Source organism: Podarcis filfolensis, assembly GCF_964270895.1.
Source record: "Podarcis filfolensis genome assembly, chromosome: 5".
Classification (NCBI taxonomy): domain Eukaryota; kingdom Metazoa; phylum Chordata; class Lepidosauria; order Squamata; family Lacertidae; genus Podarcis; species Podarcis filfolensis.
Window position 1 is genome coordinate 79,736,530 of NC_139608.1, and position 24,583 is coordinate 79,761,112.

The following is a 24,583-nucleotide window of genomic DNA, read 5'->3' on the forward strand; positions in this document are numbered from 1 at the left end:
GGCAAGTCCTAGGCTCTGTGGTTTAACCCACAGTGCCACCCACGTCCCGTAATGGAGATGGTACCCAACTCTATATCTCCATTACATCTGAGGCAGATGAGACTGAGGCAGGCGACCCTGCAAGTGGCAATGGAGGTACCATAGAACAGCATCGCCAATACATGAATACTGTTGGGGTACGGGCTAGTGGAACAGAATACTAACACCAACATACAAAGCACACATCTTGCCCCTGTAATGCAGCAGGGAAGCTGTTAAGAGAGCCCTAACACTACATCTGTGCCTGCCCACAGTCTTCTGCTGGAATAGAGAGCAAATAACTGTGTTGCACTAGTAATGATTATCACCAGGAGGTGGTCTCTGTCATTAACAGTGAGGTTTGCTGCCACAGTAGGTCAGGACATGATCACCAACTGTGCAGGTGTTTCTTTAGGAATAAGAGGATTTAAGCAGTCAAAGTGAAGCTTATTTTACCTTACTGATTCCAGCAGGAGCTAAAACATTGGAAAGAAGGCATGACGTGTAGGAGAACAAAAATAAAACACCTAAACTGGGATGTTTAATGCGCATGTTTTCACCATTAACACTTTACAATGCTTTATAGAGGCCCAGCCAAAGCACAAAAAATATAAGCGTTACTATGGAATACTGCCCAGATAACTTAAACGGCTAAATAAGGGAAATGTCCCACAGAGCCACCCCACAAGCATTGGCTGAGTGAGTGCTATCCATTAGAGAGTTTTCAACACATCTCACCATCTTTATCACTGAATAGGGATTGCAGAAATTTGCTGCACTACAAAATTTGCAAATATCAAGAGCAGATTCTTAACAGTTCAGCCATAAAAGTCAGAGAACTGAGTGCAGGCAGAATAAAAAGGGCCTAATTACCTTCAGAAAGAAGGAGAAATCAGTACAACCACCAAATGGAAAAAAATATCACCATTATTAGATAAAAAATATTCCTCAGGAGCACTAAATAAGCATTTGCACTGTATCAGTCATGCAGACCTAGAGACATCTATAGAGCGTGTGTTGTACAGAAGTAGGCAGATAAGGAGAAGCATGCAACCAGTTACATGTAAGGTTTCTTTTCTGAACCAAGTCTAATCAGAAAACTGGGGAGAGATTCAATTAGCTGTTTGGAAGTGGAGGCTTGGTTACTGTCACTCTGCCTGCTCCTTCCCTGAATTATTATTATTATTATTATTTATTAAATTTGTTAGTCATTTTATCTTGCCCTGGTCAACCCACAGTGACTTACAACCCTGAATAGCTGATCAGCACCATAACAATGATCTGTGAGCTACAGGCACACAACCTATTGTACACAAGCATAGCAGGATCAGGGCAAAAGTTTGGCAGGCTCAGAATGACTCCACAGAATGACTCTGTTTCAAACTCTGAAGAGCCACTGCCAGTCAGAGTAGAAATTACGAAGAGCCAAAAACAGACAAATGGTCCCACATTGTGTATGTCACTATTTTTCATTCCTGCAGATCTCATATGTACCTTTCCCTCACTTGACTCATGGAAGCTGATCAGCTTTGAAAAGCTCTTCCTTTAACAGCAATAATTGGTTAAGACCTCAATACCCGGCTGGTTTCAAAAACCACTCTCAGCAAATTACACAGCAAACATCTGCAGGGAATTCTAGCCTGCACCATGATGTCAGGCAGCAGCTGTCCTGAAGGAGGACTCCGCTGAAAGGGTCCTGAGAGCCAGTGAGGAACATTGTGGGGGAATGAGCCTCTCAGACTTGTTTGGTAATCCTCCCTCTGCCTCTCCCAGCTGACAGACCTGACACCTCATACAAGCCTGAGAATTAACTGTGCTCATAAAATTAGGAAACAAGAGTCCCATAAAGTTGTAATGAGCTTTGGGTTTCAAAATTCTACGGGTAACTATCCTCAGACCAAGGGAGCCATAAAAGACGCCTTTAAAAAGCAGCTTTTCCATGTATTTACGAAACACCCAATTTTCTTAAACATCTCACACAAAAGAGGCAGTGCTTTTTACCCGGTTTACTTCATGTTCTCATGATGTGCAGCATCTGCTAAACAAATTAATATCTTTTTTAAAAATGCTAAAAAGGAAACAAGATTTCTTGCTCTCCTTTTTTAAAAAAACAAAACAAAAAAACACCTCTCTGTTATTGATCCATTATGGGCTTATACACAAAATGGCTGGGCCTCTTTTTTCTCATAAAGTCACTTCACAGGCAATATTAAGGGACAGGAGGGTCACAAAGTGAAAAGGTCCACACAAGCTGTTTCTGATGCAACTTTGTTTCTTATGCAGAGAACTCGACATATAAAATATTTCTAGAGGGACTAGTTGTGTTAGTCCATCGCAACAAAAGCAACCAAGAGTCTTGCAGCACCTTAGAGATGAACAAATTGATTGTGGCATCTGATGAAATGGACTCTGGTCCAGGAAAGCTTATGCCACCATCAATTTGTCGGTCTTTACAGTGCTGCAGGACTCTTGGTTGCTTTTGCCATATGGAAAATGTTGCCCTGCAGTGAAAAAATCCACAAGGATTATGCAGGAAAGACTCAAAAGCAGGATGCTAAATAACTGCAGATTTCTGCCTGCAGATCTTTCTTTCAACATCAACATTTCTGGACCCAAAGAATACCATGCGGTATTCCATTGTTGAAGTTCAACACCACAAGTCTGAATCTGGCTAGTAGTATTTAGGGTGCATTAAAAAACACCACTCCTATAGAGGAAAAGTGTTGCCATCCTATCAGAAGTCAAGGAGATAAAGAACTACAAAACTTTCAGAACACATCTGAACACATCTGAAGGTATCTGTATCAGAAAGTTTTTAATGTTTGATGTTTTTATATGTGTTGGAAGCCACCGAGAGCAACCCAGCTAGATGGGTAGGGTATTACTATTACTACTACTACTACTACTACTACTACTACTACTACTACTATTATTATTATTTCATAACTGTCTCCCACATAAAGTTCTACTGATGTGCCTGAGGATGACAATTCATGGTTCCCCTTTCAGAACCACTTTCCTACATCAGACTAATAGATAAATCCCTTTGGCCTCTGCGGTCTGGTTCTGACACAACATTGAGACAGATTTCATTCCCAGAGAATGCAATAGCGGGAACAGAGTGTACCATCATCGCTTCACTGGGGGATATGCTTTTCAAGTGTCAAGCTACACATGATGCTCAGCCAAGTAAATGTTTTTTCCCAAAGGTTTTTTTTAAAAATACCCGAAGCAGCTGTGGGAAGTACATGAGTGTGGAGGGCTAGCAGGATGGTGGCACTTGATACTTTTCCCCATCTGAATTACCTTTTGCTCCATGCGGGGAAGAGATGAGTATCCATCCAATGGGGGGTGGGGGACAGTTCAAGACAGGATAATTTTAATGAGATCAAACACCCACAGGTAACAGGATAAGCAGCCCCTTCTTCTCAGCATGAACATCTGGAACAGACTGCTGCTTTTTACTGTGGCTATGGGTAAAAACTTAGGGGTCACATCCATCATGTGCAGTTTGTCTCTGATGAACAATGTTGTTCCATGTACCTGCCCTTCCTCCATTATTCCATAACCAGCTGGTGGCTTCAAATAGCTCTGCAAACTGGTCCTATTACTGTCCCTTGCCCATCACACACACCAACAAAGCTAAGGGAGGCATCCATTCTACAGGGTAGAGTGTAGCTTCTCACAACCCAACTGCCCATGGCTGCTACTGTGTGAGATGAGGAAAATCTGGTCATGTGAATCCAAAAGAACCTTGTGTGTACAGTGCATTGACCACAGCACTTTTAACATGTCAAATCACCTGAAGTCCAAAGAAAGCCATCAGAATGGAGTTGATTGTACCCAAAATGCCTTCAGGATCAAAAGGTTGAGTGGTTTTGTACAGTTCCTAATAGGAAAGAAAACATTGCTTTGGTTACTCAAAACTCCCTCTCAATTTACAATATTACAGGTCACAAAATAAATGTCGACCACATAAGACAATGTGGCATACATCCAAATTGTCTCACTTCCTTAAATATGCATATCTATTCATTGCATCAAACACAGTCATTAATGCAAGAAGTTCAGAGGCAGCCGGCTCACTTGTTCACTTATCCTGTGCCAGAAAAATGTAACTCCCTTTTTAAAATAAATTACCATTTCTATACCAAAGACATCCAAACAGAGGCAGATTTAGGGAAGCACAACCAGTTCGGTCACACTGGGCCTGGACGCTTTGTGGGGGGGCTGCAAGGGACACCACAACTATGATTTAAAATGGAGTATGAGAGGTGGGGGGTGACGAATTTTGGTGTGGAACAGCACAACCCTGAAATTTGAGACCCCAATGTTCACTGCTGATCCAAATATTTTACAGCAGCTATATGGGAAGCTGACAATCTGCAGCATCCATCCATCCATAATGAGGGAACACTCTACTATGCCAACTTCATTATAAATTTATTGGACACAGCAAAATTTGCCTTATGCCACTGCTGGACACTATAGATCACCAGCTCGTAGAGATGCCATGAATATTCAGAATTCAGTAAGATTTCAAATTAAGAATGCATATCTACTTTTGCAGAAGCTTTGACAATACCAGTTATGGGGGGGTTGGCAGGGGAGAAGTGTCAACTAAAAGCAGGGAATGAGGAAAAAGAGGTCCCCTCTCAAGTCTTTCCAGCTTTACTGATCTCAAATCATTGCACACATGCAAGTAACATGCATAAAAATACATGTAAGCCAGAAAAGTGTGCATAAGATACATGTATTAGTGAAAATAACGGGGGGGATGCACTATATTAGGGGGAATTGCTTTGCAAAAATCTGCATATTAGGCAAAATTGCAAAGAGAGAGAAAAATTTTGCACTAAAATACTGATTGATTTTCACCAAGAGCACATCCTTGCCTGATATTGGGTCCTTGGCCAATTCTGTGGCACTGGCAGTTAAAGGATATCAGATGGGGGGGGGACAATTTGGGGACCCACTGCTAGCCAGGATTAATAAATATTCTGAGCTAGATGGGCCACTGTTCTGATACAGGGTTGTGAAAAGTCAGCCCGCTTGGAGATTCAAGACCAACAAACTTCCCAGAGCTTCCTATTGCTCCCTGATCCTTATATACCTAGAATTTTACTGTACTTCGCTGCCTTTTAGCACTGCCTTTTAGTGCACAGCCATCTAAATCATTCCACAGAGCAATTGAGCAAAAATGTATACAGAACTAAAAATCTACAATTTTCTGACAGTAAGAACTGTTGCTTAGCTGTCCTTGAGGCAAACCTAGCATCTCTGACTTGCCAATCCAGAGGTTAAAAAGGAACATGGAGAGAGGAGCCAATGTAGTTTGTGAGACTTGCCAGCTAGCATTGTCACCGGGTTAGGCTCTTAGTCCCACGCTGCCACTCAGCCTCCTTGCACTGCCTGCTTTCTTCCCACAACTGTCTTTACTTCTGTTGGTCTGCCACTCCTGTTCCTAGCATCACCACAGCAACAGTGTTCCTTCAGCATTCCAGAAGCCAACTGCCTCATCAGAACGGCAGATGAAGGGATGGGCTTATTGCAGCCACTTTATGGGGAAACTGGTAACTCATTAGCCTGCGCCCTGACCCTCTTAAGAAAACTAGTTGCTGTCTAGGGCCTCCAAAGTATCAGATAGAAAGCATTTTATTGCCAGTGCCAGTAGTTCTGTTTGTAGACAAGGCACCCAATGACAGAAGATCTAAACACCACTGTGTTTGACAAGCTAGTTTGCTTTCTTCTTCTTCTGTCTATTCAAAAATGACCAGCTGGTAGCCTGTTAAGCCACATACAGCCATCAAGAGGATTTTAACAGGCCTCTAACAGTCCTCCTGGGGATGCGGGTGGCGCTGTGGGTTAAACCACAGAGCCTAGGACTTGCCGATCAGAAGGTCCGCGGTTCGAATCCCTGCAACGGAGTGAGCTCCCGTTGCTCGGTCCCTGCTCCTGCCAACGTAGCGGTTCAAAAGCACATCAAAGTGCAAGTAGATAAATAGATACCGCTCTGGCGGGAAGGTAAACGGTGTTTCTGTGCACTGCTCTGGTTTACCAGAAGCAGCTTAGTCATGCTGGCCACATGACCCGGAAGCTGTACGCCGGCTCCCTCAGCCAATAAAGCGAGATGAGCGCCACAACCCCAGAGTCGGCCACAACTGGACCTAATGGTCAGGGGTCCCTTTACCTTTACCTTTTAACAGTCCTCCTAAATTCTAAACAAAACATAGGAAACTGTCTTATACTGAGTTAGGCTATGGGTCCATCTAGCACACCATTACTTAAATTTAATGGCAGCAGCAATCCAGAGTTCAGACAGAGGGCATTCTCACCACCACCTGGAGATGCCGGGGATTCAGTCGAGGACCTTCTGCATGCAAAGCAGATGTTCTATCACTGAAGGGGGGAAAGCAAAAGGCTCACGCACAACTTCACTTTTCAGAAAAAGATAAATGTTTGCAAGGCAGGTGCTCCACTTTTCAATATCCCAGCTCCCTTTTTGATTTTGTACGTCACGTGCAAATGTATATAAAACGCTGAACACTGGAAGGTGCTAGATGATGGCAGCTTCTTTCTATGGAGCACAGAACTGCTGTTAAGTATGGTAAGTTGCTTCGTGCAACAAAATACACTTTTAGACACTGGGTGACTCTCTGAAGATTACAGTGGCCCTTCAAGGACACAGAAATTAAAAAAGCCTGATCTATATACCCAGCAACTTGAAAATTATACAGTGGTACCTCAGGTTACAGACGCTTCAGGTTACATATGCTTCAGGTTACAGACTCCACTAACCCAGAAATAGTACCTTGTGTTAAGAACTTTGCTTCAGGATGAAAACAGAAATTGCACAGTGGCGGCACAGCGGCAGTGGGAGGCCTCATTAGTTAAAGTGGTACCTTAGGTTAAGAACTGTTTCAGGTTAAGAACGGACCTCCAGAACGAATTAAGTTCTTAACCCAAGGTACCACTGTATTTAAAAGGAGATCAGTTTCTAGAGACCAGGAATTAATGCTCTGTCAAATGTTCTTAATACACAGAGGTATTAACACTTCCTGAAACATCTGGATTAGAGACAGGACAGACGGAGAGCATTTGTCCAGCTAAATTGTGGTGTTTCTTATACTATTATATGCAAAGATAAATCCCAAAGAGCTGAGATTGCTTGTGAACTTGACTCTGAAACTCCTGGCTGTCAAACCTTAACACTGCTTTCACACTAGATTTCTTCCATCCTCTGGGGGTGAGGGGGGAAAATCAGTATGATAACGGTGCCACAATAAGTGTTCCTTTTGTTTGGCTGCACCTGGCTAATGTCTGACAGGAGAAGGAAGGGAATGGCTAAGCGATGTTATCATATAAAAGCCAAAGGCCAGATAAGCCCAGCACTTACAAACACTTCACCAAGCCAGCCCTGCAGATAATCAATTACCTTACATGTAGGGTAGCGATATATGTGGTCCTCTCCAAGCACCAACTTATCAATGTACCCCGCTGCACCGCCAGTACAGTTGGGGTATTTTCCATCATCTCCTATCCCCCCAGGGCCCAGGTAACCTCTGCAGAGAGAACACACAATATTAATTGCAGCTGTCAGTTTTCCAAGCACCGGAACTGATTTTATTTTTCGTCACAAGACCAGTCTGATATGACAAGAATTTGAAAACGAATTAGTGAGCTTATTTTCAACTCCTGAATAGCATTTACTACACATGCACCATTAAGTGTAATGATCCTTTTGATCTCTGAAAGCCAAAAAGCTCAGTTAATTCTGGCAATCACGGTTTTTGTTGCCTCTCTGATCTTCCCCTGGAATGGGATATAATTTTTAAAATGCATTAGAATATGGCAATCTGAAAACATGCTTCCCTAATTGAGATGTACCATCTGCCGCAAAATATCTACAAAACACATCTCTACTAATTCAAATGTTTGATGTGCCTTTGCTTTTTCCATCTCTGAAAACAGTGGAGGATGGTATCATGATTAGAATATAAAACCAGTTCTATTGTGTCAATATTTACTGTGCGGATTCATCCCCAACAAAGCTGCATTTTTCCACAAAACAAAATTTTAGCTTTTACTCACTGAAAGTATATACACTCAGAATGTAACCCTCAAATTTCAAATATTGCTTTCCAAGCAGAAAACAGGTATTGTTTACCTGTTGGCAGGGCTGCAACTGCACAATATAGCTGTGGGTGGCAATAGAGGTATAATAGCATTTTTAAAGACAAACTAAAATCCACATGGTAGTGAGCAGACATTTGTGTTTATCTCTGGGTTTGCCATATTTTGAAGAGCAAAAAAGAGGAGACATTTGCCAACTTCTACTTTTAACTATGGATCGGGATGACAACTTTGCCCATGATAAAGAGGATGTGTCCTGGAAGCAGAGGACATATGGCAACCCTAATGTGAACCCATCCTCTAGCTGGTTATTATGCAAGACATGGTTAAGAAAAATGTGTTGCTGGGCATTGGGGAAGCCTAGTCTGCTGCTTGTAACGCTCTTAAAATGGAATATGGGAGATTTTATGCTCACTTAACTAAATTAGATCCTGCCTATGGCAAAACGATCTTGGGTTGCAGTAAGGAATACTAGAGCAAAGAGGCAATGGTTACTCACCCTTAGCAAACTGCAAACCAGCAGTTACTCAAATCTGTCTCCAGCATTTCTTGGAAAATGCAGAACCTTGCCTTGTGAGGCACACAGTAGCCTTAGCAAAAATTGTAGTTCGTATGTTTGCAAATTCTGCATGTTGTGTCTAAACTGCAGGTGCATTTCATAAAGTCGTCAGGAGGATGAGCCACTCCTCAAGGCTCGCTCCAAAAAACCGCTAATGTGGTTCACCAACGCTTGTGAGAATGAAGACCCTCCCTAGAATCCTACAAACTTAAGAAATCAACTTAATTCCATTTGCCTATGACTGGCGCTATAGAAAACTTAATCTGAAAACATGAAGCTAGTTTTTCACACATCTCCCCAGCTGCAGTTTCTGCACAGCTTCTAAGAGCGTGTAGAATGCATATTCCATCACTCACTTTATGCTAAGCTGATTCCACTAATACAACTGCACATATGTGCATGAAATTGGTACCAGATTGTCAGTGCTTAGAGTGGAAAACAGGAGTTCTGGGTATTGAAAATTCATTCAGCTAGGCTTCTCCTAATTTAACTTTTTAAAAGGTGGCAGGAACACCATTTCAACAAATGATGCAAAATGAAGAATGGGTCAGGATCATAGCCTTAAATGAAGAATGGGTCACAGCCAATGTGGCCATGTTAAACCTGGCTTCCACCTCTGTGCATGAAAGCATGCATTTCTTCTTAAATAGTTCAGGGTCGTGGTCCAATGTTCATTGGGAAAAAAGAGTGTTTTATTCCTCGAGAAGTTGATGTGTGTGATTTATGGCCACATATTAGCTTCCATGGAGTGAAAGAGATTAAAGAATCACACTCTGTCATGAGCAATCTGAAATGGAGGAACAAGCTGCATCCATCTTTTTACACTTTCAAGAACACTTCTTTCTATCTATTGTATTTCTGTGGCATATCATTTCCTCCCAATCAACTGAAATCAAGGTGTCACAAGTCCCTTTTATTGCACTTCGGGTGCATCAGAAGAACCTGAACGCTAACTTCCTGTTGCAAGCAATTTTGCAAAAATTCTCTCTACCATTAATAGACAACCAATCACCACCAGCTTTAAATCAATTCTGCAGCAGAAGTATGGTGTGTACAATGAAATGTATAAACAAATAACTATTGACTTTCTCTGTATCTCATATTAAAAATCTTTGCTAACTTGCAGGTGCAAGCAGTAGAGAAACTCTACAAAGTTTACCCAGTTGAAGAAGAAAAGTTTCGAAGAATCTAATGTGCTTCAAAATACTTCATTTTCTAATGGGGTAACTAATGGGGTTGAGTAGAGAAAGATGAACTTTATCATTCCATTGACTTGTGTGGTACTAAGAAATAGGGAAACAACCCAAAGTTCCTTCAACCTCCCCTTAGTGCAAGACTTGTAAGATTCCGGTGCAAAATCTAGGTTACTGTCATAGTACCAGTAATGCGGTAGGGGACGTTATTGTTTCCCATAAATAACTCTTCCTACACAGTTTTTCTCTCTCTCTTCACATGCCACGAAAGAGAAGATTGGCTTCTTTTTCACTTCTGTTGTTTTAAGATAACAGCAACATTTATCTGCAAGGGGAAAAAATTATTCTGCTTCGTTTTAAGTAATGGGATGGGGAATTGTTAAGAGGTAGCAATATAGCTTTGCCTTATTCACTAAGACATGCAAATGATCCCATACTAAAACACAAACTGATACATCTATTTCACACAGCTCTTCTGCAATCCCTTGCATGCACCTCAAGCTGTGTCTGCTGATGGCTAGATCATTATTTTAAATGATAAAACAGCAGGACACATAGCATATGACAGCCTTGCCTTGCCAGTGCCTTTTTGAAGGATGCATGTCCTGGGGTACATGAAAGAGCTTGAGAAACACAGCCAAAAACACCCAACAGCGTATATTACTAGGTATGTATCAGTCACAGCAAGCCAGCCCTGTTCCCTCTTCTACAATTCCCAAAGAACAGGGTTTTAAGGGGGCTAAATTCACTCATTTCCAAAATTGGGATTTGAAATTTAACACCACCGACACTGCCCTTCAATTTTCTGTCCAAAGAAATGAGAAATGACAGCACAACCCTAAGGACAGGGAGAGGTGAGATTCTGCCTTGAATCTGGGACAGACGAGCTCTCAAATGTTTTTTAACTGGACTTGGGGAAAGGGCTCGGTGTAGTAGGGAATAATACACTTGGGCATTAAAAATGACTGCCTGGCAGGTGTCACTTAGAATGGGAGTGGAGGGTTCTTTAGGATCCAATTATTTCCAACACAGATTGTAAATGGAAGCAAGTCTAATGCATAGGTATGTTTCTACCAGGTCTGGCTGTCTGAACTCAGGTAGATATTGACTGAAAAATCAAGCTGGAAAGCAAATGGGCTTGGAAAGAGGAACATGGATAGTCAGGGGGCGGACACTCAGGGAGCAGTTTGCACTAAATCTGAGCAGCCCACTCAGAATTAAAAGCTTTTGAGCACCAGTTGCAACTCCATTGGCCCCCTTCTGTCACCTGACCAGTGGTCAGGGCTTGCTAACCAGGTGATATTTTCTCAATTGGAGATAATAACTGGAATATATTTCCTTAATGGAAAATCTACCTGACAAGTGGTGTTTGTGTGTGGCAGAAAATACAGCAGTTGCCATTTAAACTGAGACAGACGGAAAGATGGGAGTTTTTTGGCTGGCGTTGGCAGAAGTAGGATGCAAATGTCACCCTTTGGGATTCAGGATTGGCACTTGCTGCCCGCTCTCTGAATCTGCTTGTTTTCAATAAGCTATAATTGTGTGCTTGTAAATTAACAGATGTTACAAAGATGCTATGAGCCTCCAGTGCTTTCTCTCTCACTGCAAAGAAAAAGATCCTGTTGCGGGGGGGGGGAGAGTACACAGAGAATATTCTTTCACTTGGAAAATGGGTAAAACTATTGGCCTCTTTTTGGAGTTATGTACCCTTCATACAATAGGTTGTTTAGGAAATGACCTTTCATGATAGTGAATAAGACCTTTACAAATACACTTATAGAATGCCCTTTTTTCCATTATGAAAATTCTACTCTACTGTGCATTCAGACTTGCTTACCTGGGGCATCCAGGGACAGGTAGCAGGAATGTGAGGCACAGCCAAAGGGTCTCCAGGATCACCATGATTACCCACTCCGGCCAGTAGAGAACAATATCCCTTAGTGGAGCCCACCAATTATCAAACTTCAAAGAGAAGGAAATTCACATGATCAGAGATGCGGTCAAGAAAATAAATATGGCCACTTCCAGAAGAATGTGTTGACACACATTCTTCTGGAAGTGGCCATATTTATTTAACCACTCTTTAACCCCCAAAAGTTTTCTTCCCCCACCTTGATACACATCAATAGGAAATAGCTCTCTTAACTACATGAAAGTGAAAGCAGCAATTAGAATGTTAGCCACTTCCTGTCTCCGTCACTTGATTCACATGCAAAAAACCCTGAAGACAATCCATCAAATCAAATCCTAGGCATACCTAGGGAGGGAAGGTGAGTGAGCATGCTGAGTGCTCATAAAAAGCCATAAGGTCATATTTATCAAGCAGTTGCCCAGCTACTAGGTCAGTGATTTTACATGTGTTCAGGCTGTGTGCAATATGCCTTCAAAAAAAGAGAGAACTTTATTCATCTCATCTCCCATGTGCTAACCAGGGGAAAGTTTGTTGTGCAGACAATAGACAATGCAATCTCCTATGCTCTGAGTATGTGTCATGGACTGGCTGGATGCAGATGAGTGGTGGGAAGCACCAGCAGGAGAACCCCCAGAGGAATTCCCAGAGGATGAAGGCTCAGAGCCAAGGGAGTGATGGGGGACATGACGGTGAGTGGTCAGAGGGAGAAGAGGGAGTAGACCGGGAGGAGGAGGTGTTGGAAGATGAAGAGGCAACAGGGTTGAATGAGCAGGACGAGGCTGTGGCAGAGAGCAGCTCAAAATGTGGCTGGAATGTGGTTTGTGGGTTGTTGTTGTTGTTTTGCTTTTGTTGTTTTTAAGGGATGGCATCCAATTTCGTTGCACTTGTGCAATGTTGCACGTGTGTAATGACAATAAAGAATCTATCTATCTATCTATCTATCTAAAAGCAGAAGCAGAGGTGGGCCAAGAAGCAGAGTGGAGGCGGGCTGCTGAAGAAGCCAGAGAGTCTCCCTCTCCTGCTGTGACGAGCTCCCTTGCCCACAGGTCTCCCAGAGCACAGAGAGGAATGAAGAGGGCAAAGCAATGAGAAACAATACAAAGGTGCCTTAGGCTGATAGGGAAGGAACCAGGGGAGGAGTCTTAGAGAGTGGTGGGAAGTTGGGGACCTTCATTCCTCACAGCTGCCTCACAGAGGCAAGAAAGACCTATTGGGAAGAGTTGCTGGGATCACTAGGCCTGCACTGTTTTGGTTTCTTTGAATAAAGAGTTGACTTTACTGACACCAGGTGTTTTATAGCTACCTACTCCTGACTCCTGGGACGAGGGTGGCGCTGTGGGTGAAACCACAGAGCCTAGGGCTTGCCGATCAGAAGGCCAGCGGTTTGAATCCCCGCGACGGGGTGAGCTCCCGTTGCTCGGTCCCAGCTCCTGCCAACCTAGCAGTTCTAAAACACGCTGTGCAAGTAGATAAATAGGTACCGCTCCGGCGGGAAGGTAAACGGCGTTTCCGTGCACTGCTCTGGTTTGCCAGAAGTGACTTAGTCATGCTGGCCACATGACCCGGAAGCTGTACGCCGGCTACCTCAGCCAATAAAGCGAGATGAGCGCCGCAACCCCAAGAGTCGGCCACGACTGGACCTAATGGTCAGGGGTCCCTTTACCTTTACCTTTTACTCCTGACAATATAGCCCTGAGGATGGTGGGTACAGATGGGGGGGGATTTAGTTCAGTCTGCATTTACAGGTAACTGGCATTTTCTAAGAAGAAGATGCAAACCAAAACATACTTGCACTTTTTCCGAGTTATGCAATACAGTTCTCTAGCCAACTAATGGTTCAATTCATTTTTTATGCCATCCTTTGTCACTGGATCTTTATTACCTGAGTATTTTATGCTTGGTGTGGTCACCCAAATTCATTCCTGACACAGGAATTGGGAAACATAAATTGGGAAAGGGTTTAGCTACGCATGCATATATGTATGTATATATATATATATATATGTGCAGGAGAACTGCTAGGACTACTGAAGTGTTGCTTTGATGCTCACTTCCAAGGAGCCCTTTCCCCTGCTAAATGCTGAGAGATGTCTGGTCTGTGCATGAAATGGGACTGGAAGGCATCTTTTCAAACATGAATGTGCAAGAGAACAGCCATCTTTAAATGTGTGCCTTTGGTGTCAGGTTACAAAGGTGGCTCTCGTGCAAGTGTCTGATCCAAGAAGCATCAAATAAAACAGGAAGGATAAAATCTGCCCCACATTAATGCACACATCATTTTAATTTGCCACCACACCCATTGCCGTCTCTAATGCAAACATATATGTAGGCAGTTATTAAAAGACAGTTATCCAGCAGCTTGTAAAAGCTTTATTGAGTGACTGCAGCCTGTTGTGTAATTACATACTTAGCTCATCAGCGAAGTATTTATCATTATTAGCTGATCATTATCACTAGGAGAAGACACTAGAGTCTGGTCTATAAATACGCATTTAAACCAAATTTAAAACAGGATCGTCCAAGTCAGAGATAAAAGGAAATGGAGGGAGGGAGGGAGGAATGAGGTCACTCAGTTCACTTGCTTGCCAATGAAGAAATATTATTTGTAACATTCCCTCTAATTTATGTCTTGATCTTCTCAGACTGGAAGCCAATGGAAGCATCCCCATTTTTCAGAGGGTGAAGACAGAAACAAAACACTCATCACAAATGGCCCTGCATCCCCAGTGCAATTCCAGATTTCTGATTTGCCTTACATACACATAAGCACAATCCCAGAAAGTTAAACACTGGTTTAGCTCCTCCCCTCAGTCTCCGGGCAAGCTATCCATTTTAAATATATATATTTAAAATCGAATGCATGTCATATGTTCATTGTTCACCTTTATTGAACGGGATTTGCATAAACAGCTATTGGATTGGGCTGTGTGAGTTGGTGATGGAGAAGGTGCTAGCCAATACATTCCTTCCATTTTCTCCTAGTAATTCTTCACACTGAATTGCATTGAAAATATGCAGAGCTCATCCCAGGAAAGAAAATGTCTGTTTCTACTGAACATAGTGAGGGTGCTTTCAAAGTGGCCTCACTCATCTTAACATGTTACTTCTGTCTTCAACCTGTGAAACCCAAACATGTACACAAGAAAACCTTGATTGTGGAATGCTCTCCCCAGAGAAGCTCACCTGGTGCCCTCACTACATGCCTACAGGTGCCAAGCAGAAGTATTTCTCTTTATCCAGGCCTATGGCTATTAAGTAATCTATGGCATGTGAAAGTGTGGGGGAGTGGAATGTCACTATGATGATTATTTGACTATTGGGCTGTCTGTCATTATGTTTTTTAGTATGTTGTTATCACTGATGTTCTATAATGTGTTTTTAATGTTGTACACCACCCTAGAATCTTCTGGTAAAGGGTGGTATATGCAGTGGCAAAAGCTGCATGCTCTGCTACCGGGGACGGAGAGCAGGTGGGGGCGTGACTGGTGCATGCATCCCGGTGGTGTGGCACACTGCCCGTGGGGGGCGGTGCACATCCAGGGGCGTGGCACGCCACCCGTGAGGGCATAGTCACATTCTGGGGGGGGGTGCCCAGCGTGCGGGGTGTGCGCAGCACGTGTCCAGGGGAGACCATCGTGATGGCACCCTACTGGAATAGTGATGCCGGGGTGGTCCGCTCCCTCTGCACTCCCATTCCTCTGCCAGTGGGTATATGAATTGAATAAATAATAATAACAATAATATACTTGCATTATAGTGTTGTTGGGATTAATGTGAAGTCTCTCTCTTTCAACATTTCTCAGAATTACACCTTTAATGTTCCTCTGCTACCAAATTTGTTGATGCATTATCCATTTGCTTTTGATGCAGTGGATAGGTGCATATTAATTAGATAAGTATTTAATTTGAAAACCTACTAAATACCAGGCTCTTATAAGGGGCAAGGAACCCAACAGTAGCCAAGGCCTGGTGTCTTACTTACTGTGCTACCAGTGTACTGCCTCTGCTGAAAACGTGACTGACTCAATGCAAGAGCATCACCAAGGCTGCAGTAATTATCTGCTGACCCCTCACATTTAATAATAATAATAATAATAATAATAATAATAATAATATCATCCTGTTTTTAAGCTATTGTGAGAATGGTATTTATCTTACTTTTAAAACTTGTGTGGAGATTCAGTTTGTGAAACCTTTGAGCATAATATACCTCACTACGAAAGGAGAGTAAGAAAGGGCACTGGTTGCAGTGTGGCCAAGGTAAAGGGACAATTGAGATTATTTCTGATTGAAATTTAGTGGTGCCAGAGAGTGAGATTATAGATAAGAAAGTCAGCAGTCTGGAAACTGGTAAAATATAAGACATCAATAATATGAGGCTAGCTGAATGCCACACACATACTACCAAATGGATCTGTTGGGGTCTCAAAAGTGAGCAAGGGTATGTTTTTCCAAGGTCAGTCCCATTGCATCTCACCTGATATCTGCCAAGGTCTTTTAAGCAAAAGAAGGTCTCCATCAAAGCCAAAATGAAGTAAGTAAATCCAAGACGCTGCAGAACACCTGGAATCCTTGCCCAGCTCCATGACACTGTAGGTACAAAGCTGAATGTTACATATAAGACCTAATTTGAGGGAAAAAATTCCAGTACATGATCTGCAATCATGCATGTTACATATTTTTATATTTGGCCCAAAATTACTGAGTAATCAGATGCATCAAGGATTTGGTTCCAATACCAAGAAACTCATGGGCTAAGGCTTGGAGTCCAGTGATTGTGTGCATTCAGGTCCCAGAAGCCTCTTCAGGCATAGTAAGGAATACATGGGTGCAAGAATAGCCTTTGCAGTTGACAGGCAGTATGAGACTTCTAGATCAGTATGTGCCATCCTGGTGCCCTCCAGATGTTTTGGACTACAACTCGCATCAGTCCCAGCCAGCACAGTCATAGAATCATAGAACTGTGGGGTTGGACAATTTTGTATACAGAATGCCCTGTATACAGAATTGCATACAGAATGCCCTGGGTCCAATCCCTGGCACTTCAGGTAGGCCTGGAGAAGACACTTTTCTGAAACCCTGGAGAGCCACTGCCAGTCAGCCAAGAGCAGCAGAACCCCTGGATTGCAGCAAGGGTCATCTAGTCCAACCCCCTGCAATGCAGGAATCTTTTGCCCAATGTGGGCTCGAACCCACGACCCTGATATTAAGAGTCTCATGCTCCACCAACTGAGCTATCGTGTTGACTGAGGCTAGTGGGAGTGGCATTTTAAAATTTCCAGAGGGCACTAGGATGGTGAAGGCTATTCTAGATTCACCATAGATCTTAGGAGCTGGCCTTTTGCCTTTGATTGGCCAACTCATTGAAGTAGCACTTTGAGCCTATTGAGCCTATTGCACATCAGGCTTCAACTCAACTCCCCAGTGTCACCTCCAGCCAAGAGCAGCAGAACCCCTGGATTGCAAAAAACCAAACGCTTTCAGGTCTGGAATTGGGTATAGCTGTTCACATCAACAGCCTCACTCTGACAATGTGCTCAATGAACTACAGAACAGTTGGAGAAAGTTCCTCTATGCAACCTTCATTGCGCCCTGTGCGCATCAATGTCTTTGCCTCCCTGTCAGCCCACCACTATCGAGAGATGAAAGTTAGCTAGTCTCCTTAGAGGTGCCCAGACATTTTGACAGTTTCTGACAATTTCAGATATGTCTCAACTTTCTCCCAATCAAGCTGTCTCTTCTCTATTCTAAAATACTGTCCTTTCCACAAAGCCACCCAGCAACTTAAAGTGCTTACATTTACAATAGTGAATCTGAGGATTAATCAGCAGGTTTCATACTTTTAAAGCTCTGGGCTCCATCCAGCTTGTGCTGTCCACTTAAAGGGGAAGTATTCCCATCAGTCCATTACTGCCATTTATTCTTAATGTACTGCTCTTTTGTTGTGCAAGCACAAAGGGGACAAAGACAGAAGAGGAGGCTGCTGAAGAGTGCTTGGCTTTCTCATTTGCTCTCATGGAGGCGGAACTTGGCCATTCCGAACAAAAGGACAAGGAACTAAAGTCAAATTTTATGGGAATGTCATTTGTCTAAGGCGATCATTTTGTTTTATGTTCTCCATTTCAAGCTGTAGGATATTTTGGAGTAGGGGGCAGTATTTTACAGTCCATTTTCCTTGTAGTGAGTAAGCACTGGAGACTTATCTGATTATTTACATCAGGGGTTGCCAATGTGGTGACTTCCATATGTTGCTGGACTGCGGCACCCATCATCACTCAACACTAGCCAGGATGATGGGGCTGGCTGGGGATGATGGGAACTATAGTCTAACAACTTCTGGAGGGCTTTACATTGGCTGCCCCCAATGGGGCTGGAAAAAAATCTCTGAGCCTGAAACTCTGGAGAGATACTGCCACTCAGGATAGACCATATTGGGACAGACCAATAGGCTAGCTCACTATAAGATACTAGCAAATCTTGGCATTCTGTAAATTTAGCGAACTATTGCTAGCAGCTCCTCTTAGCCCTGCAGCTAAGCCTTACTCAATTGTGAAAAGATAACAGAGTCTGCACAGTCCTGACATTTTGTCCTGGATGTAGCTTGGCTTGCTAGTGCTGGAATGAGGAGATTTATAATTTTGACCTTTTGATATGAAGGTGTTCCTCCTTCAAAGGCTACTAGCTATGACACGACTATTGATGACTGCTAGCCACAGTGACTATGCTTTGCTGCCACAGTTGGAGGTAGCAACAGTTCTGAATACCAGTTGCTGGAAACCACAGAAGAGGATGGGCTCTTGTGCTCCCATCCTGCTTGCTGGTTTCCCACAGCCTTCTAGTTGGCCACTGTGAGAACAGGATGCTGGACCAGATGGGCCATCGGCCTGATCCAGCAAGGTTTTCTCGTGTTCTTATGTTCATGCAATGCCAGCTAGGTTGCAGACATACCATTCTTTTTCTAACTTTTATGCTCTCACAGGTATTTGTGTGGAATCATTTCAGAGAGGACTGAAATTGCACTCTTCTCATATATATATATATATATATATATATATATATATATATATATATATGAAATCGCTGTGTTGCTAAATGTATAATCCTGTCTTGCCTTTCAAACACACAAATGTTGGCATGAATGGGGGTGGGCAACCAAAGACCCTTTGACTAATGGGATGAGTGTAAAAAATGCTAGAATTGAAACATTGCTGAGAAAGTCCATTCTGATTCAGATAAATGGAAAAGTGTGGTATAATATTACCCGTTTTCCATCACATTACGAAAAAATGTTAGATTGTACTGGGGTGTGATTGGGTTAGTATTAGGTTTTTTGATCATATGATACATGGTAGAAACCGTTCACATTACTCTTGGGAAACTACAAAGCCAGCTGGCAGATACTGAAAACTCAAGTCACAAATTCGCAACGTATCATTTAGCTCAATTTCAATCACATTTAGTTATTTATTAAATTATTATATTATTGTATTTTCAGAATCCTAAAATAGTCAGGTATGATAAAATTTGCATCATGCCAATCAGCCAGGCATAGACTAAGGTACTGGTATTAAATATAATCTTTTATTACATTTCCTCTCTTCATTCCATATTTGAATATGAGACACAATCAGCCATATGAATTGGTTCAATTATTTCCAAGATTTCTTTTGGAGTCTCGGTACAAAACACATCTGAGCACAAAAGCCAATGAAAACGGGAGGTAGTGGATCAGGAAGATAATAAAATATAATCTGGAGGCTTAAAATTCATAATTCTAGATCTGTAGGGCTCAGATGCAAAGCTTTCCAAAAGAGAAACTTCCTACACTTAAGATTATTTTCCTGTTGCTCACACTTAAAATTCTGAATTTGGCTCAGGTGAAGGCAAATTATGCTACTGCAGGGGTAGCTGCCTTGTTGTCTAGCATAAATAGCAATATCTGGAACATATAATAAAGCTTATCCTGCAAATTCTTAACTGTTAAATGTTTTTCTTTACTAATGTTTTCGCTGCTTTCAAATTATTTTAAGTACTATAGCATACCCTCCAACATTCCTCAGATGAAAATAGGGACATTTCTCACTCACCTCCAACTGGCCTTCATCAACTGCCCCCCCCCCCATTTTTTGGTCATTGTCCCCCACAGAGCCTTTTCTGTCAGAAGAAGGGGCAAGATTGGACGCAGGTGCACAAAGCTTTTTTTTAATAATAATAATAAATCAAGACTCCTTGCGCTGCGCTCCATTTCCTCTTTCTTCCCACCTGGGGCAGCCCTGCCCTCTGCCTGCACCTCACAGCCAACGTATCACGCGGAGCTGGGCCTCGGTCGCAGCAGCCTTTTCTCCTTGCCTGCTCCCCAGCAATTGCTGCAAACTGCCCAAGGGAGAAGGCTAGTTAGTGGTGGCCACGGAGAGGCAATGGGATACGCCCTAGCAGATGCCACTGCCATCACCACCGTTTCTTGGGACAAGGGCCAGCTCATCCTCCTCCTCGACCTCAGCAGTGGCAGCAGTGGCAGGGGAAATAGGGACATTCCAGGATCAAATCAGAAGCCAGGACAGCTTTCATAATTCCGGGACTGTGACTGAACAATAGGGGCACTTGGAGGATATGCGATACAATCCATTATACCTTTGAAGTAAGTCACAATGATATGAATTTTACAGGTAAGAAACTGAGATGTGGATACATCAAACCCTAGGCCCTATTCAGATGGAATAAGGCCTAGGGTCTGATGGAGGCAATTCCACACCCTGTTTCCTTGGCAACACAAATCATAAGGCAAGGTATTCATCCAAACACCCTTTTAAATGCTGTCTCAAACCCATTAGTGTCCTCTGCTAAAACTGCAAGCAGACAAAACTTTCCCAGGCCCAAGTATCTTTCTCAAACACTGAATTCATTGTTAGCTAAATTCTTTTTAACACTGGAACCTGCTGGTATGCCCAAATACTTTTACATTTCAGAAATGCAGCCCATTTATACTCTACTTAAGGTGATGTTCTATGTTGTTTGTTCTGCCAGAAATTATTCACGTCCCTTTCCTAATCCTATTCACTAGACTAAAGCTTCTTTTAGGTTTAGGACTGTCAGCTGTTGATAATCTTATTGAAGTAGGGTGCTTTTTAGAGCAATGGGAGTGACTTTCTTTATAGTCTTCTGCACACCTTTGGGAAACATAGTCCTCTAAACACAGTAGTACTTCTAAGCAAACAGGCCTGAGATTGCTCTGTAAATCCTGTAAAAGGAACGCAAGGATGATGATGATGATGATGATGATGATGATGATGATGATGATGAAGCAGGAGGAGGAGGAGTGTTAGCATTGCTATGGATGAAATGTCTATGCTAGAAGCTGAAGGAAGATACATTTAACTGAATCTTTTGAGTTGGATTGGGGGTTTTAGGACAGCCATTGTCTCTTACATCCTGCCCTGCTATAGCACAGAGGTGCACTCCTCCCAAGACAGATGGATGCCAACACTCTGAAGAAACCTATCTGAATACCACCCACCCACAGTGCCGTCCTCTACAGAGGAAACCATACATCTATCCTGGTTCCAGCTTCAGAATCCTTAATAACTTTATTAAGGTTTCCATTATTAAGCTCTTCCTTTAAAGAAAGCAGAAACTCGTGGTTAGGAAGAAATATGTGTGACCCCAACTGCACTGCACTGTGGATTTAAAAGGGCAACTGTCAAGAACATAATGCATTTCGGGGGTGGAGATCGGGATTTGAAAGCCGACACCACAATGGCTCCATAAGTACTCAGCACTTGGAACTGGCTATCCTGCAGTACTGAAGTGCAGAGATTTGCAAAAAAAAAATAAAAATAAAAAAGTCACAAACATATCTAATCTAAGTGCCAAGTTCTTAGTTCCTTCTCATTTCTCTCCCTTCCCTTGGGCTGCATAAAAAGAGCTGTCTTTGGTTTCTGCTGGAAAATGGATGCTGCATGTAACAGCCAAAAGAGAGAGGGAGGGAAGGAGGGAGGGAGGAGAAAGCATTCTGATAAATAAATGATCCACACAGGGTGTTATGCCACCATGACTGTTGCTGCCTTTCCCAAATACTTCCAGTGCTTACAGGATTTGCCATTGGGGGCAGCAGAAATGAGACACCTCCGGTCTGGTAATTGTTGTTTCTAAAAGTCTCCAGATCATATTATTGTCACTGAAAGTACCTCTCTGTTTTGCCAAACTAAATTAGCAAGCCATTTTTGCTGAAAGCAGAAAAGTGTTAACAGTTGACATGCCCAGCACCAGCTGCTGGGACTTTAATAGGCAATAACTAGATATGTTCTGCTGGTGAATGCAAAGTTGTAATTTGCTGTTGCAGACTGTTGTGTATTTAGCAAAACAAGCAAATAAAACTATAGCAACTATTGCTCAAAAGACCAAAAAATTAAAAATAAATCACCAGGGACTTCTTTTTAGAAAGCATAGTAGGGTCCCCCTCTCAATAAATGGTTTTAACCATTCGTTATTTTTAAAGCCTAGATCTTCTATCTGCAGATGGAGATAATAATGCACCATTGGGGGAAATAATAGTCCTATTCATGAATTCAAAAGGCCACATGGAGGCTCTTCGCTTTCCCCTTCTGAGCAGGACGATCTGAAGTGGGTTGCAAACATGTTACAAGTCCCCTTGCTATCAGGAACTCGGTCATATGTGCTCACGAGGCCCCAGAGACCTTCTCTCTAAACACAAGAAGATTGGGGAGGGAGCAGGCATCATAGAATTGTAGAGGTCATTTAGTCCACCCCCCCCTGAAATGCAGGAATCTCAACTAAATCATCCATGAGCATCCAACCTCTGCTTAAAAACCTCCAATGAAACAGAGTCTCCAAAACTTCCTGAGGGAGTCCCTTCCACTGTAAAACATCACCTACTGTCAGAAAGTTCTTCCTGGTGTTTAGTTGGAATCTTCTTTCTTGTAACTTGAAGCCATTGGTTCGGGTCCCACCCTCCGGAGCAGCAGAAATCAAGCATGTACCATCCTCCATGCATCAGTCCTTCAGATATTTGAAGATGGATATCTCCTCTCAGTCCCCTCTTTTCCAGGCTAAACATACCCAGTTCCCTCAACCATTCCTTATAAGGTTTGGTTTCCAGACTCTTCTCATCTTGGTCCTCTCGTCTGCATGTGTTGCAGCTTGTCAATATCCTTCTTAAATTGCAGCAACCAGAACTGGACAGAGTATCCCAGAACTGCACAGAGACACTGGGGGCAGGGCCAGCAATGCCCCACAGCAAAAAAAGGGGGGAAGCGGGGGGCACTTGGCCATAGAGATTTAAAGCACCGGCCATGCCTGGAAAGCATAAGTGTGGATATTGTACGTGATTGTATGATAAAAACACTAATGACCGAAAGGCAATTATACTTACATGGACCATCTCTTGGTCCGTAGTTAAGGAAGCAGAGTCCCATCAAGAGTAAGATCACAGTCCTCCAGGTCAATTTACGCAAGAGCTGGATACGGCTCACTCCTCTTTTCATCATCGCATGGAAAGCCAGTGCTACTGATGTGCCAATGATGAAAACAAACCTATAAACATCAAGGATTTGTCAAAAACCCAACTCAAACCATACATTCATTGATTTTCATTTCGATTCAAATCTATGGACTCCATTTGCCTAAGTAAAATCTCCATTGACAAGGAAGGTAAAGATGAATGGGCATTTGTTTGGGGATATATTTTCATCTCACACTTCCAAAATGGGTGTTCCTGAAGTAAATAAAATTATTTTCTGGGGGGGGGGAAATCACCTTTCTTAATAGATGAGACAAACTACAACTCAGATTTAAAAGCATCTTGCCTTGTTGGCTAAGAGGGCTGTGGTAGAGGAAATGGCCCTTGTGGAAATGCCCTTAGATTGTCTCCTAGAGCTTGGGAGCTATAGTAACATGCTAGCAGCCTCCTGCTCTTTATGCAAGAGAAAGTCAGTATTAGGGCAAATGATTCAGTGAAAGAACTGTTCCAACTAGTCTTTTTTGGGTATATCCATTTCAGCAACCAGTAACCCAACATTCATCAGTTGGAGAGTCATTCTTTTAAATTTACTTTTAATATCAGGAATGGCAAAGGGCCAAATCAGAGATGATGGCAGAAGACTAGGTCTAAACCAATCGTGTATAAAGAGAAGAAGTCTGTTTTTGAGAGCTGTGGTGTGAATAATGAGAGCAGCTGATGTGTCCAGAATAAAGGGACAGGTTTTGGTGCGTGGTAATAGTTTTATTGTAAAATAGTTATAAAACCAATACAAGTTTGCACATACAAAGAACAAAGGTTGCATTTAGTTCTAATGAATGGTAACTTTGCCATATTGATTTATGCTAGCTTTGTGTTTATTTTTACATTGTTGGTTATGTACTATTGTTTTTCATTGCTTTTAAATTTATTTTGCTTGCATTTTTTATTTTATTACTGAGTTTTGTAAAGTGCCCAGAGGACAGAGGAAATGTTGTAAATAATCTATAAATTGATTTACATCTAATCAATTAATTCAGTCAAAACACAGATTAATCAACTAAAAGTTCTTTTTTAAATAGTTGGCAGTTTAATAGGCACAAAATTCCTAATAAACCAGCTGGTACAAGATGTGGAGAGAACTACCGGCTTCCATAGCTTTAAAAGTTGATTAGACAAATTATTGGAGAATTTGAGTTTAAACTAAAACCTCAATATAGAGGTTGAAACATGGTTGAAAGCATAATTAAATACACTATTAAATTAAATACACCATTACTTTAAAGTGAACATGA

At 42.4% G+C, this 24,583-nt stretch overlaps 1 protein-coding gene across 4 annotated transcripts in view; it reads right to left on the bottom strand.

The window, feature by feature from the left end:
* The window catches only part of LOC310762928 (heparan-alpha-glucosaminide N-acetyltransferase-like), a 170,598-nt gene that overhangs the window by 37,062 nt on the left and 108,953 nt on the right, over nt 1-24,583 (bottom strand). For all 4 annotated transcript variants that reach the window (XM_083614752.1, XM_083614753.1, XM_083614754.1 and 1 more), the window contains 5 exons: nt 23,205-23,365; nt 16,293-16,405; nt 11,741-11,865; nt 7,454-7,580; nt 3,821-3,907 (listed from right to left, as the gene is read on the bottom strand). In XM_083614752.1, the coding sequence (XP_083470878.1) occupies nt 3,821-3,907; nt 7,454-7,580; nt 11,741-11,865; nt 16,293-16,405; nt 23,205-23,365 (613 nt within the window). The remainder of the gene's footprint in view (nt 1-3,820; nt 3,908-7,453; nt 7,581-11,740; nt 11,866-16,292; nt 16,406-23,204; nt 23,366-24,583) is intronic.